At 32.0% G+C, this 15,441-nt stretch overlaps 1 protein-coding gene across 1 annotated transcript in view; it reads left to right on the forward strand.

Annotated features, from left to right (window-relative positions):
- Positions 1–3,872: 3,872 nt before the first annotated feature.
- Positions 3,873–15,441, forward strand: part of LOC110995545 (protein Wnt-1-like) — a 62,864-nt gene continuing 51,295 nt past the window's right edge. Inside the window, exon 1 of the mRNA XM_022262752.2 lies at positions 3,873–4,296. Within this exon, the coding sequence (XP_022118444.1) occupies positions 4,232–4,296 (65 nt within the window). The 5' untranslated portion in view covers positions 3,873–4,231. The remainder of the gene's footprint in view (positions 4,297–15,441) is intronic.

Here is a 15,441-nt window from a genome sequence, read left to right on the forward strand (position 1 = left end):
AAATTACTTGACGTATTTTAGTAATGATTACACCTTAAATTATACAGAATACCTAAGTGTCATAGGTACCTACTATATTATGTCACAAAAGATTTAAAAATTGGATCGCATTGAAACAGACCGCTAGTACAGAATAAATGTCAACGAGAGAGATCTTAATGGCACACGGCGAATACGTTGGCGGCCTTTAAAAAAGGTTTAAGGTTTTTGGCTTACGTTCTTTGAAAAATTATTTAATGCTCGAATACAATTTAAAAAAAAATCAAAAATCTGAGGCCCAGTCCTAAAAAGGTTGCCATGTAACATAAGAAAGATAGATGGTAACATTTACTGTATAATGTATAAAGCATTGAGTGATCTTTAATAAATAAATTGTATAATATTGTGAAGACTAGACAATATAATTATGTTATATATATATATATTAATAATGAATTCTCTATAGTCAACATTACAACCCCTAATAATATAAAGATTGCAACATTACAAGCAACAGATGCGTCCGTTTAAATAAAAACGATTTGTTTATTTATTGACAAATGAAAATAATCCTAATTGTGTTCAGATAAAACACAAAATTGCTCATTGATACTTTTTGACACGCAAAAATGCATAAGGTACCGAACGGTTAAGCCGCCTTGTACACTGGTGATACCCATGTTTTATATATATATATATTATTTGTACGTACATGTGTATGTCACTGAACACCTCTTAAACGGCTGGAACGATTTGAATTTTTTTTATGCGTTTAAGTGGCGCCCTGGTGGTCTAGATTAATAAGTAAGCCAGGCAGATGGCGCTGCACGCGGTAAATAGGTTATCTATCTATATTGCAAATAAATAGCTGGTTTATATAAATTAGATTACATTCTAAGTCAATGTCATCTTTACATTGTGCTCGACCTTCTTCGCCACAATTTTCCAATCCTGCCTCGCTATGTTCTTCGTTCCATCTTCTCAGGTTTCTGGTGGGCTCCCTCTTTCTTTCCACTGGGCTATCCCAGTAAGGGTATTTTTGATACATGTGATACAAACGCTGGTAATATAACCAATTCCACTTTAACATCTTATTAATATACCAGATACCATATGGGGTGCTATTACTTTTATACTACAATTCTTTTTTTAATTTGTTATATAGAAAAACGGCAAACGGGCAAACGGGCAGCAGGGTTACCTTAGTAAAGCTTTGAATGCCAAAGGGCTCGCCAGCCTTTTGATAATTGGTACTCTCTTTTCTGAAGGATCCTTAGTTGAATTAGTTCGGAAATATTTCGTTGGGCAGCTGCTTCTACGGTAGTGGTGCGCGCCTTTAAAAGTTGCTCGGTTACGGAATTTTAATAATATTGAGTAGCCCAACCCCACGATGATCTTGCCTTGAGAAGTATAACACTCCAAATAAGACAATTAACAACTTATAACCACGTCTATACCGTATATACGTCTCTACATTTTATGTTTGTTAACGACAAGTCCAGATGATAAAGAATATTGTTGACAGAGGTCAAGAAAATAGCGGGTTTAAACAAAGGTGAAAATCGTTTGTGATAAGACTTTTATGTTTTATTAAATTTTAATAAACTACAGTTGGATAGTACACACAGTAAAAAAAGATATGTCGCCGACCAATGTAATTTTTATATGCAATAAAACAAAAAATACAAAAAATATATACGTAATGATTATATGATAATATTTTGTGCCGACTTACATAAAAGAATAGCAACAACAAAAGAAACAAGGAGCTCACGTCATTTTAGTCTTCGGTTTTTTTAAATCAAAACATGGACAAAAACTTACAACAACAACAAAAAATCGCTAAACTGTATAACAGTTTGTTGGCAATAAAAGTTGATAGAATAAAGACGATGACACTAAGAAGTTAATTGGTGTACAGTCGCTCGCTGAATCCACTATGCTATGACCATACATAGACATACATACATAAGTACACTGAGATGCAAAACTGTTAGGATATATTGTGGAATTATAATCTTCAAAAACCACTCTCTCAAATACATTGCAAGTGTACAATCTGCTTTGCCCCGTCGGCCACGTTTGATCTCGTTCAATTACAGTTTTACAGCCCATCGTAAACACGGCGAGCAGGTAAGCCCCATTGTCTATTTTTTACCCTCACCCCGTATGCAATTCGCAATAATGACCCAATCCCCATACAAACTAAGAGCCATTTTCGCATAGCTAATTATTAGTATTGAATTGATGAAATTTGTGAAATGTATGTAGCGGTGTTTTTATAATTATAGGTGAAAAGGATGTTGAAATTGTATGATTTAGTTTTGCAAGTGTTGGTTTGTTTAATGAAAATTTAAACTCTGTTGAACTCACACAATATGTATGTTAAATAAACTCACCACTTGGACTTAAAAACCAGTGACTCTATCTCCTTTTAGGTCTGGTACTAATAAAATTGAGAAGTCCAAACCCGCGATGATCTTGACTTGAGAAGAACACTCCAAATAAGACAGTATGACCTCGTAACGATATTAAAGATCGTTTGTGAGTGGAGTTTTGTTTTATTATTTTTTTATAGTAAAATGCAGTTGCAGAGTACACACAATACAGAAAGAAATATCGCCAACAAGATCGTTAATGTCTTTGTGATTTCTAATAGGGCGAAGGTAAACTGCCGACGATTTTGTTGGGTCAAAGGCATAGATAACTTTATTGCTTTCGTTCGAGTGTGAATAAGACGACGCAAGTCCATTGCCGAGAACAGAATAATAAAAAAGCAAAATGCTGACATAATTTTGATAATGATGAAATGGTATGCTTCAAAATCAAAAGGTGATTTACTCAGGTTGCCCGGCTCCTTTGAAAGCTTACGTGGAGGCGCAGGTCCACAAAGAAGGGCCTCTCATAATGAGTGCACCACTCAGTCCACAATCACACAGTATGTATGTTCGCAGATTATATATCTCAAATATCAAAAATTCATGACTACAGTTAGTTGTGCATAATGCAAACGGACTATTACAAAAGACATCAGCTTATGATTAAGCCTGAGGGCTTATATGACCCCAATTGGAAGCCCTAGGACTGTAAATCATTATTTATTATTTTCATTATTAAAAATTGTATTTTTACTACTTGAATTCATAGTGTTTTGTAAAAAAAAATCTGCGTTTACTTGAAATTGTATGACTATACTTATAAAGCACTTCTATACTTTTTGCATATGAAAGCACTTCGTCTCCAACCATAACCTATAGAACTACTTGTACAATTAAAACCTTTGTACGCTGTCTACCTTTCAAACTTATCACTCTAGAATTTTCTGTCGATCATACTTAAAAGGTTTCATTACTTTAATGTCGCTGCGAACATAGAGTCTTCGATAAAATGCAAAATACCTAGAAGCATGTCAACATCCACTTAACAGTTCAATGCAAAACTCGAATTATCTTATCCATGATACTCGTTCATGTTGTATTCGATTTTAATTATAATATATGCGGACGCTTAGCCATTCGCTGAGATATTTTACTGATTTCCGCAATAAATTCCTACTAACTGAAGGTTTATGAACGCATTTAATCGTCTTTAGATGGAATTTGCAAATAAGTGACAGTATTTTCGCATCGCATAGTGACATAAGCCCGCAATTTATTATCTGTAGACGCTGGGCAGCTTTTTCGATGGCGCGTTTAGATTTGAAAATCGAATGCTTTGTTTTTTGTTTGCAAATTTCTTTTGTGTTGCCAGTATAGTGGTGAGGGCTTTTAAGGATGAACTCGTGCAGCGTATTGCATTTACACGCCCTCCAGAGCGACCCTTCCCCTTACAGCGAATCCTATGGAATACTTACAAACGACTTAAAAGCAAGCCAGTCTGGTTTTGTATTTCCAAGCGCGCGGGTTGCGAGCGCGTCGGCAACTAGATCGACTACCAAGTCTTTCGAATTTCATAAAAAAAATTGATTCTTTTTTTTTAATAATCCGCTATTCGATTTTGCGGTTTTGTTTCTTTTCGTAGACCGAGTTTCGCATCGGCCGGGAACTTTCACAAAGTTTGTTTTAAAAGTTTTTAGTTTATTTTTGTGTTTTTTGAAAATTGTTTTGTACTATTGGTTTGTGTTTGGGCAGTGATTTGTTATTTTTTGGGATGTAATGAAAGTTTTTGTTTTTTGGAGTTTTGCGGTGGCATAGTGTCGTGAACTTTCGAAAAGTGTTAAGGAATTTTCTTTTGGCTCTATCAACAAAACACAATGATGTTTTGGAAAATCTTATGCACTTTTATTGTATTAGTGCAGGCGGTGACAGCCAACTGGTGGTAAGTCATAACAGATAAATTTATGTTAATAAAGATTTTTTATCTATATTACAATATAGGTTTAAATTACTGTATAAGCCGGCGCTCGCGCGTTCGCCATCGAAGATTTAGCCATCGAGGATCTTGGTTCCATAATTCCTTAAAAATTACTTCGATTTCATTAAATGATTATATAGGTTGTAAACTTCCGTATCTTCCTTATGGCGTTATTGTATATTTTAATCCAGGAAAAAATAGCCATAAATAATAATAAAAAAGCAGTTCAAAAGCGTTTCAAATGATTGGTAATGCTTTTCAACTATAAATTCCACATTATTGGTATTAATTAATAATAATAAAGCTGTTTTAATTCCATGCTATAAATAATACATATGGAATTGGCGATGGTTATTATTATTTCCTTTTTTGTGTTCTGTAGTATGAACCTTTTAAGTAGAAGCTCGGCTTCTGATCTGATCGCCAGAAGCTCATCGCTTTTGTGGTCTTTCCACATTTCTTTGGTAATGAACGATAAATAAATCAAAGTAATGATAAGCTGTATTTTCCTATATCATGATTTTATAAAATTTTTGTCTATCAAATTGTAATCTCGAATGATTCTAATCTCCCCGTTACGCATAGTTTTATAGTTATGTATATTAATGTCAGCTAATTCAAGTTTAAAAGTGGCTGTTTAATGCTTTAACGCCGGACGAGTTAATATATTGTATATTTTGATATCATATTGTTAGCACCTTATTGATCTGAAATAAATGAACTATTGATCAAAGGGAAAAGCGTTTTTATTTTAAATTTACTTATGATATATACGCTACATAGATTATTATATAAAAATACTTATAGTAAGTATTTATTTAAGGAAATGTTTAATCTATATTAAATTTTGTATAAGTTGATTTATCATCTGTAATAATAATTTTGGTCGTTTATCGTGTGATTGGATTGGGGTGTAAACAAGACACTATTTAAAAAAATATAGTATGTTTCAAAATTCTAACCGACGTTTGAGATAAACCAATAAATAACAGCGAAATACCACAGAGCGATCTGTGAAAAAATTACGAATGCTTTACCTAATTAAAAGCCTTTTATGGTATCAAGAGTTTTAATTATAAGGTCTAAATCTTATGATGTTAAGCAATGTTTTAGGTATTAATTGAATTTCTACACGCCAATCAATTTGTTCAATCAGTGAGTGTTTAATCTATGAAACTCGAAGCGGTTAGTAATTCTCTGCGTTATTATAAGTAAAATTTAAAAATAATTTAAGGATGTCTTTAGATGTACTTTGAATTTTCAGCAAATACATTGTTCTGTCCACTGTATCATCTTGGCATATATGTATTAGCAAGAATTTTGCCACCTATTCAACAATGGATCAGTCATAGCAAATATTTTTGTTGTATGATATAACTTTTAAGAATTTAATGAATAATAAATGCTATACATTTATTATTCATTCACACATTTTATATGATAGTAAATTGTAAATCAATTTTAAGTTTTCTTACAACAGTTAATCATAATGCATAAAAATATATCTAATAACTAATTGTAAGCAAAAGGAAGATTTTATTAAAAACAAACTACCAAATATAAACTATGAAATGTAGAGAACGCCAGGGCTCAGTTGTTTCTTAACATGAATTTATGTCGTAACTGTTTGATTCCTATCAAAATAATATCCGATAGTACATCCCTATGAAAAACAATATACTTAACTCGGTTTAAAATGAATAAAATCGGATGGACATAATATGTCAATATTGTTTTTTTATAAAATAGGGTGGTAACCGTAATTAATAAATTAATTAATATAAGAGCTAACAGCCATTATTATTTGTCCAACGCACCCCCTAACACATGCAAATGCGTGTGTTGCGGGCCTTTATGAGAGGAGTGGGCTCCTGTTTTAATAAATAGAGGTCGTATCTCCTTGGGAAATCCTTTACTGAGAGGCCATAGAGCCGATTCCACAAATCACTAGTTCCCAAAAAGAAACGCCATCAAACATAGGCTACTGAGCTCAATTAGTCGGACAATATGTGAATACATATTTACCGGTTAACGACAAAAAAATTTAAAGGTTAACGACATAAAGAAGCCTGTATTAGTCTGTGCGTTGCGGGAGGTTTAGGCTCCTTTTTTAAGTAGAGGTCGTATTTCCTTTAGAAGATCTCCACTAAGAGATGATTCCACAATCACTAGGCCGCATATGTCAATGCAAGGTTTAGGTCTAGTAGACTCAAACCTCTATTTTGTGTTTATAATTTGAAATTTACTAGTAAGAGTTATTTGTGAGTATGAGATGATAGATTTTTTTAATTTGACCTTATTTATAGTTTTTTATCTACATCGCATATACATTTATATGGTTTAATAAGACAGTCATTGCTTTCTTAAACGAAGCTGGAATTGGTGGTTCAAGACTAAGAAACGTTGAGAGAAATAGAGAAAATGGGGTCCAATGTAAAACTATTAAACAAATAAATAACGATTAATATATCATTATTATTATAGGACACGTTTTCGTATAATAAAAGTAAATTAGTAATAGCTCCTTCAACTAATCATACAAGGAAAAGAGGCAGGTAGAAGAAGACACCGCCGCAGACGCACGTCTTGGTTGAAAAACCTTAGACAATGGTCACAGCACCAAGTCATTGTTTAGAAGCACATTATGCAAAATTAAACTAGCCATGATGATCGCCAACCTTCGCAAGGAGATGGTACTATAAGAAGAATATTATTATCATTGTTGGTAAGTGTTTACTTCAGCTCAGGATAGTTTCATGATCCTGGTATACCTACTGTGTGGTTCACATAAAGTGAACAGTCTTTAATGGGTATAAATTTGCGGGTTATTCTTTCCGTTATGTTGCTGTTTTTAAATGATATTTATTTCAGGTTTTGGGCATATCACGGTTAATCAAATAGAAATTGTTCTTGTTGAGTATGACGATATTTGTTAAATGTGCTCTCTTATTGACATTATTATTATTAGTGCCGTGCCTTGAGACCGCGCCAAAAAGGAATCACGAATCATATACATATACAATATGTATATCATTTTAGTATCTATTAGTCGCGTCCTGAGATGTAGTGGTTTGATGTAGAAATACTGTTTCGCCAAGCTCTTTATAACTCATTATCCTATGGATTTCCTATGTTTGTTTTTCGTAAGAAAATCGCTCGAAAGCTAAAAAGCCCGCGAGTTACTTATTAATAATAATTTGATTATTGCAATGTGTCAAGGAAATACTTCACTTATCCATTACGAATTATTTTTAGCCGTTGCTTTGCGATTAAAAATAGTTGAAACATAAATAATTTTCGTGTTTACATTTAGCAACAATGTTTGACAGATGTTTTTAAAAACAAAACACGATTTACGAGACTTGCTCAACTGAACTCTTTAGTTTATGGTCTGAGTTAATAAAGGTTTTAATAAATGGTAAAGAGGCTTTATTCCTCAATCACTTTTTAATTTAACAAAAGTAATTTATGCATATATGATGAGTTGGATAATTTGCTTCTCTAGACTAATTATTTATTATATATTTTCGTATTATTATAACTGAGAGAGTTATTGAATTTTTTAAATTAAACAATAGAAACACGACGTTTCTAAACTAAATATTGAAGTCTAATTTTATGGTAATTCTAATATTGCGGTTAGTTGTTAAAATTAAAAAAAAAACTTTAAGTCTGAGCCTCAGATTTCTGTATCTGTTTCATGATTGTTATTCTAATAAGTGATCAGCCTCATGTAACATGCCGTCCACCTTTTGAAAGGAAGCTGGTTTCCCCACGATATTTTCCTTCACAGATCGAATGTTAAATGCGCACTTAGAAAATCCATTGGTTCGAAACTACGATATCAGTGATGAACGTCAAATGCTAAAGCCCAGTGGCCAACAATCTCAAATAGTATTTAATATTTGTATTGCACTATAAAATAATTTAATACTTAAAACCGTAAGTTCTCTGTTTACAAATAGTCTAACAAAAGGCGGCGAAAGTTATTTTGTACGGTACTCTTTTCAGCGATCGACAACTTTTTACAGATCCCGTTCGTTTATATTAGTTTAATATGTGGGATTGACAAGTGACATACTTGTCAAAATGCGAAATGAACCCAAGATCTTGTCTTTTATTAAAGTTCGACTTAGGGTCCTTCAAGAAAAGAGCGTACCAATTCTTAAAAGGCCGGCAACGCACTCGCGAGCCCTCTGGCATTGAGGGTGTCCATGGGCGGCGGTATCACTTAACATCAGGTGAGCCTCCTGCCCGTTTGCCCCGTTCTATAAAAAAAAAAAAAGTTATTCCTAGTAAAGAAAGCGTACATTCAGATTGATTAATTATTAAAACACAATCAAATATATAAATAAAAGTCATATTAATTATCGTGATAAGATATTTACAATACTTCTTTGTAATTAAATAATAATAAAAAAGGCTTCATGGGACTTTAAAATTCTGTTATTTTTTTAATTTTCTTTTATACGAACTTTGTCTTGAAATATGGCAAGCGCAGGAGTACGATCTACTTACCTGAATAAATTTGAGGCCTAGGGCTAAAAAGTTGTAGCGCCACTGATTTTTTTTATATTTATAATAATTAGATTGAACTGCTTAATTAGAATAATATGTGTTTTATTAAAAGCCGAATTGATACAGTGTCAACAAAAAATGCAAGGTCAATCAGAAAATACGATTGTTTTATGTGATAACTATAAGTGTCTAGGTAATATAAGTTAAAATTAATAAATAGAAAATTAAAACAGATTTAAAAGTTTGGTTCCTGTGGCAGTGTACTTGCTGGCGGCATTTCCTCATTGTATTGCGATTCTTATTCGTTGAGCGAGGAAAGCACCAGATCTGGGGTCACAGTTACCACCAGCCGCCAACTTAAATCTTCAATTACCCACAGCCCAAGAGGCCAAACCCTAAAGGGAACGAAGTTAGAGGAAAGACTTTCATTTAAGACGTTTATTATTTAGAAGAATATTTTCCTGTTTGCAAGCTTACAATGACAAATCATTTAAGTTTTTGTGACAAAGATTACTATTAAGATATGATTATCGTATCGAAATTGTTGAACCAAATGTTTCCAATCCCTGAACTCCATGGAGGCGAGTATAAATAATTTTAGTGTGCGGAAATGGTTACATTCTACATCAAAGCTCAGTTGACAAATGTGACCGTTCCCGCTAAATACACGTTTTTGTACATAAATTAGCTCTAATAATATTGAAGCGAAATCCCATTATTTTTATGAACGAAAATTCTGTCGTTCTTATTTCAAATCGTTTAATGTCATGCCAACATTCCTTTGGTCACAGATTACTTTATTTAAAGAGCGAAGTAATCTTGAAGATTCAAATGATTTGAGAGCGCATCATATTTACCAAAGTGTCTAGTGCGGGTTAGCGATCAGGATTCGCTTTCGTTTCGAAAACGTTAGGGGCGTTACAATATTAAGTAAATACTAGTCGTCAACTACATGGCTAGTTTTAACAAATTGCCACCAATTTAAAGTACCTACTCCACTTACGTAACAGACGTTATTTATAAGCGATTAAACGCTTTTCTTGTTCGCAAACTTTATTCCGAAGTTGGTGCTTTTCTTGAGTTATACGTCGATTAGCTGCCTCCACACCATCACGATGAAACAATACCCTGACTCAAAACTTAAATAAAAACCGATGTGAATTGGTGTGTGAAAAATATGGAGTCATGCATTTACTAATCTGTGTTAAACCCAACCAAATTATATTAATATATTAATTTAAAATACATTATAATGAGATTTATTTTAAGTATATAATGTATTAACGAAGCTTAAGTAAGGTAAAACCGGGAAAATTCAGTTGTGATGTTGCTGTTAAACTGTGCTAAATTATTATCTTATTTAAAAGTGTTCAATTTAGGTTAATTGGATGTAAGAATAATTTCAGTAAAACATTTTTGACAACTTTTATCGGTATCGTATCTTGAAATTAAGACATTTTCGACGGCCTTTTTTTGGAATAAAACATTTGGGAAGACGAAAGACGGAAAAAGTATTGACCTGATTGGGTCACAGGCGATTAAGAAAAATTAACAGTTATGTATAAAACAAACGAATAATATAACTGTTTCTTCACATTTAGTTGTTGTGACATAGAAATTATTTTTTCTATTTAAACATGGCTGTATTAGCGTTCCGATTTACGCAACAAGAATACTCTTGCACTTGGCCGATTTAATAAATGGAGCAAGGAACGTTTCAAATTAAACACTACAAAATAAAAACATAATTGCTGTATAAGAAAAAGAAAGCAAAAAAGCTGCTTACTTAACATAAACAAAAAGGATAAATTATGCGGCGCATTTAAACGATTTTACGATAAAATGTTTAATATTTGCGTTGTAATCTTTAGTGCGTACATAAAGCTGAATAACGAAATTGTAAGTGCTAAATTATGATAATCGTTATGTAAGGGTTTTTTTATGATGGTTAAAAAGTAATTTTGCTAAGTGTACACGGTAACAGTAAGTCAACATTAAAATAGGGGTTAATTATAACTAACTAATAAATAGTCATTAACTGCCCCTATTGCAGTTATTTTTAAATAACCCTTTGTAGGAACGTCATTAGTTCGATTTCTTTTTATTTCCGAAGATGCGTCAATACTGAGCAAGTCTAAGTCTAGCATGAGTTGTTTCACGTTATCGTTTATTTTTTCTTTATTAAAGTTTACCATATAATATAATGATTTATCTACAGGCTGTGTAATAACATAATATCTATACTAACTTCTAATTTTAGATTTTGATGCTATTTTTTTAATGATTATCCCACTTTTGTTTTCATGGTTCCTAACTTTTTCATGAGATATTGCCGTAGTATGTATGAATAAATAATATTAGTTACAGATAACCATTGTGAATATTGAATAAGTATAATTAAAAAAAACATTGTGTCGAGTACCACGCCTAGCCTTCCCTTTTAAAACAGTTATAAAAAAATAATTAAACTTAAAGTTAGTTAAAACTTCAAAACTGACAATTAAATATCATTCCTACTAGAAAACGTTAATATCAAACGCCTACCTGTCGTTATAACACAGCAAAGGTTTATTTAATTTATTATAACTGCGACAGGTATGTGATTGTCCATTGAATGCTGTTGCAATAATTGTGTAATCATTTTAGCAATAAATGTTATGATTACGGCATGACGACTGAATGAACATGTTAACACAGCTGGGATGAGAAGCACCGACAATTGACAAATGACAGATTAATTTAATGGCACTTGAACTTAACAGATTGTTTTGGAAAAAATGGCGGGATGCCGCACTTTTCATATCGGCCATTTTGATTAACCTTTTATAAAAAAAAAAATTTTTATTAAGTTCGTTTTTTTTCAATAGTTAATTAATGTATGTATAATTAAATTGGTTCATATTTATTTAATATAAATTAGAATAATCTCTTATTTAATATAAATTAGAGATTAACTTAGAATTTTATTCCACTGTGTATAAAATTAAATTTAACATTGACAGATTTTTGTTTACAGAATAGAGATCGAGACATTTTCATTGAATTCTACTCACCCATTACCCACTCACAGACAATATAATTTTATTTGTCTAGCCTATAGTCTATGGCCTCAGTAAACGTGTCAACCGGTTTGTCGATGTCCTTATTAAAGAGACACGAGTTTATTTAAATCCTATAATACGCTTAACACTGTTAATTCTAGGATTCCAGAGAAATACTAGCTTAGAATGTGTAATATACGCGCTATGTAATATAAATTAGTTAACTGGAAAAATATTTAAATGAAACCTTATTAATTACATGTTTAATTATTATAAATTACATGTAACCATATTAACAAATTAAATACCACTTTTGGTCTAATAAAAACGACTGTATTTTTCTTAACAAATTAAAAAAACCAAATGTCTATCACTTCCAATCTATGAAATGTTTACTAATAGTTTATTCCTAGAGTTTTTAGTTCTAAGATAAACCAGTTCTATGTATTAACGAACTAAGTAGGTATTATTTTATACTTACTTATTTATATAAAAAAAATTGTTTGTGTGTTATGAACATGCATGAGATGTTATACCTCTTTGGCGTAACAAGATAAAAGTCTTCTTAAAAAAACCTTCCACCTTATTTTGTAGAAAAAACGACAATAACAATAGAAATAAAATACTCTCAACCTTTTTCCCTAACGCGCAAAAAGAAGTACAACTTAAAACAAGGCCCGCCAACGGGCATTACAGTAAAAACTTACATCACAAAATAATAATCCATTTGCCTTGTATATATTTATGAAGTATCTTTATTTGTAAGGTTAGAAGATTTTAAAATTATTTATCAACGTTTTAAGTTATGCAAGATGTGCGTATTTAATATTTTTTAAATTTTAAAAACGGTGCTACTCATTTAATTAATATTCAAATCTTTGTATTGACAAAGACAAACATTTAAAAATATTGATTTTTAAATTATTTATAAACGTTTTGGCGTAACATCAACGTATTCTAAACGGTCTAGAATTAACGCGTAATTAACCCAATGTATCATAATATTTCAAAACAAAGAACCTAAAACGAATTTGTTGTTTTAAAATTTTGACATTAAACACGTGTGAACAATCAGTGCCAATGTGAAAAAACAGTGTCATGTGTCATTACAATGAGCTACATTCATGTTACTTGGCTAATATTAGTACTGTCGAATGGAAAAGTTATTATTTATTTTAATTTATATTTATTTATTAGGTTAACTAACAGATTAACTAGGAATTTATGTCTGTTTATATAATTATTACTTAAATATAGATTCAAAAAAGTTAAATCCCAATATATATAACTTTCCGAGAAATATACGATTATATACTCAAGAGTAGTGTTCCCCTAATGACATTAGCGTGTTCATAACTGAGGTCGTAGGTTCAATACACGCCTGGCACCAAGATACTTCTACGGTCACTTTTAACACTAGCTTGTATGATAAAGGAATACATTATGAGGGAATACCTTAGACCTAAACAGTTGACGGCATGCATCGGCCACAGAAGGTTGATCAACTACTTGCTTATTAGAAAAAACAAATGATCACGAAACAGATGCAGAAGTCAGAGGTCCAGACCTAAAAGGTTGTAGCACCTGTGGCTTTTTTCCATAAAGAACTGGGAAAACGAGCGGGAGGCTCATCTGTTGTAAAGTATATACCGCCCACGCACACTGTTCGTGCCAGAGGAATCGCGAGTGCATTGCCGGCCTTTTAGGAATAGGTTCCCTTACTGAATGCTAATATATGTTCTCAATTGAATAGAAAATATATATGTTAACTATTTATTAAAATAATTATACAATTAGTTTCTTTTGTGACTGTACTAGACCCTATAAAACTGATATTAGATTGGGGATTTAAATAGCACATGTGTTCTAAACATCCTTTTCCAGATTGTGTCTGATTCAATTTTACAAAGTAATATTTCACACAAACATGCCGGATAAAATCATTTATAAGGCGTCGCATACAACACATTTGCATATACATCAATCTATAGGGCTGTCTCCACAGAACAATGCAATTCTTAAGACAAATGTTATCTACTGGTAAATATTGAATAATTTTTAATAATAAACATAGTTTCAAATAATTTAATATAAAACATTATATTTACAATAAACATATTAATTAGTTAAACGATAACACGAATCTACAAAAAATAATTTAATGAAATTTGTGGAACTTTTAGTAATAATGGAAAATTCTAAAATATTTTTTTTCGTTTACTGACGAAATTTACTAAATTTGGTCAAATTGTGTGTCGACCCTTGTCTATCCTTGATCATAAAAAGTGAATGAGAGTATATTATTAGCCTGTTTCCCAGAATAGGTTTTCTATAAAAACAACTTCTCGAAGATACAGATTTTTTAAAAGCGTGGTCACGGGTATTTTAATGTATTCTTTCTGATAGTTCGATATGCTAGTGGCAACCCTATAAAGGCTTAAGGGCTGGTGCACATCGTTTGGCTAATTTGGTGATGTTGTACAAGTTGCTACGGTCTTTACCCTGCCTATTACGATATTAGAATTTTATAGTGTTGTATTGTTATATCGAAAATTGTTTTAAACAAAACATAAAGAATATTCAGATATGTACGATACATAACGATTTGGAAGATGACAATAATAACCTAATCAATAAAATTTAGTGTAAAGGACCTAATTAGATTCTTTGCTTGTTTAAATTTTTAATAGTATACGAATTATATCGTAGATAGAAGTGTACCTAAGTACAGCCGCCGAAAATTGTTTTCCTATCATATAAAAGGAACTTTAAGATTAATAATAATAGAACGTTATTTAAATCTCAAAGAAAACAAAGAAGACTAAGGAATAAATGAGCGGTCTTATCGCTAAAACTAGTGTCTTCCAGACCAATCTTAAAACAAGCGTCAACAGGTAACTTCCTAGATATTCCACGTCGGTACAAGATCGGGCATATATTTTTAGTAGTAGAAATCTAATAACAACTTCGCATAATTAAAACTCTCACTCCCCTTTCTCTAACGAGAATCAGCGATCCCTGTCATCTACCACCCAATTGCTGGCTTCGGTTGCGTCAGATCCACCTTCACTCTGTCGATATAGTTGTACCTAGGCCGACATACTGGTCTCCGGTTCTGGTAAGCATCCGTCACCGTCCGATTTTGGCACATGCGCTCAAGTTAATCTATTATTCGCATAATGACACCGGTCAACTTTTGCCCAATTGTATCAATAATTCTCGATAACACGATAACATCACTATAAATATGAATATTTAATTTCACCCCTTTCGGCGTGTTTATTTATTGGCCGTATATCCCCGGGCTGTTTTGCATACGTTATTGTGGGGTGACTGCAATGAATGCATAATACACTAATATTGAATGTACTGTATTAGATAGGAACGAGACAGGGCAAACTATTTACCCAATATGTATAGAATATAATAGACGGCCACTATCAGCTCTGCATGAGAAATTAGGCAGATAAATAAACTTTAAAAAAAATTGTAGAGTTTTCTTTACTTATTGAAAGTATGTGTGTATTTATCAAGTTGTCAACGTATTTAG

This window comes from Pieris rapae, chromosome 18 (assembly GCF_905147795.1).
Source record: "Pieris rapae chromosome 18, ilPieRapa1.1, whole genome shotgun sequence".
In the NCBI taxonomy this organism is placed as follows: domain Eukaryota; kingdom Metazoa; phylum Arthropoda; class Insecta; order Lepidoptera; family Pieridae; genus Pieris; species Pieris rapae.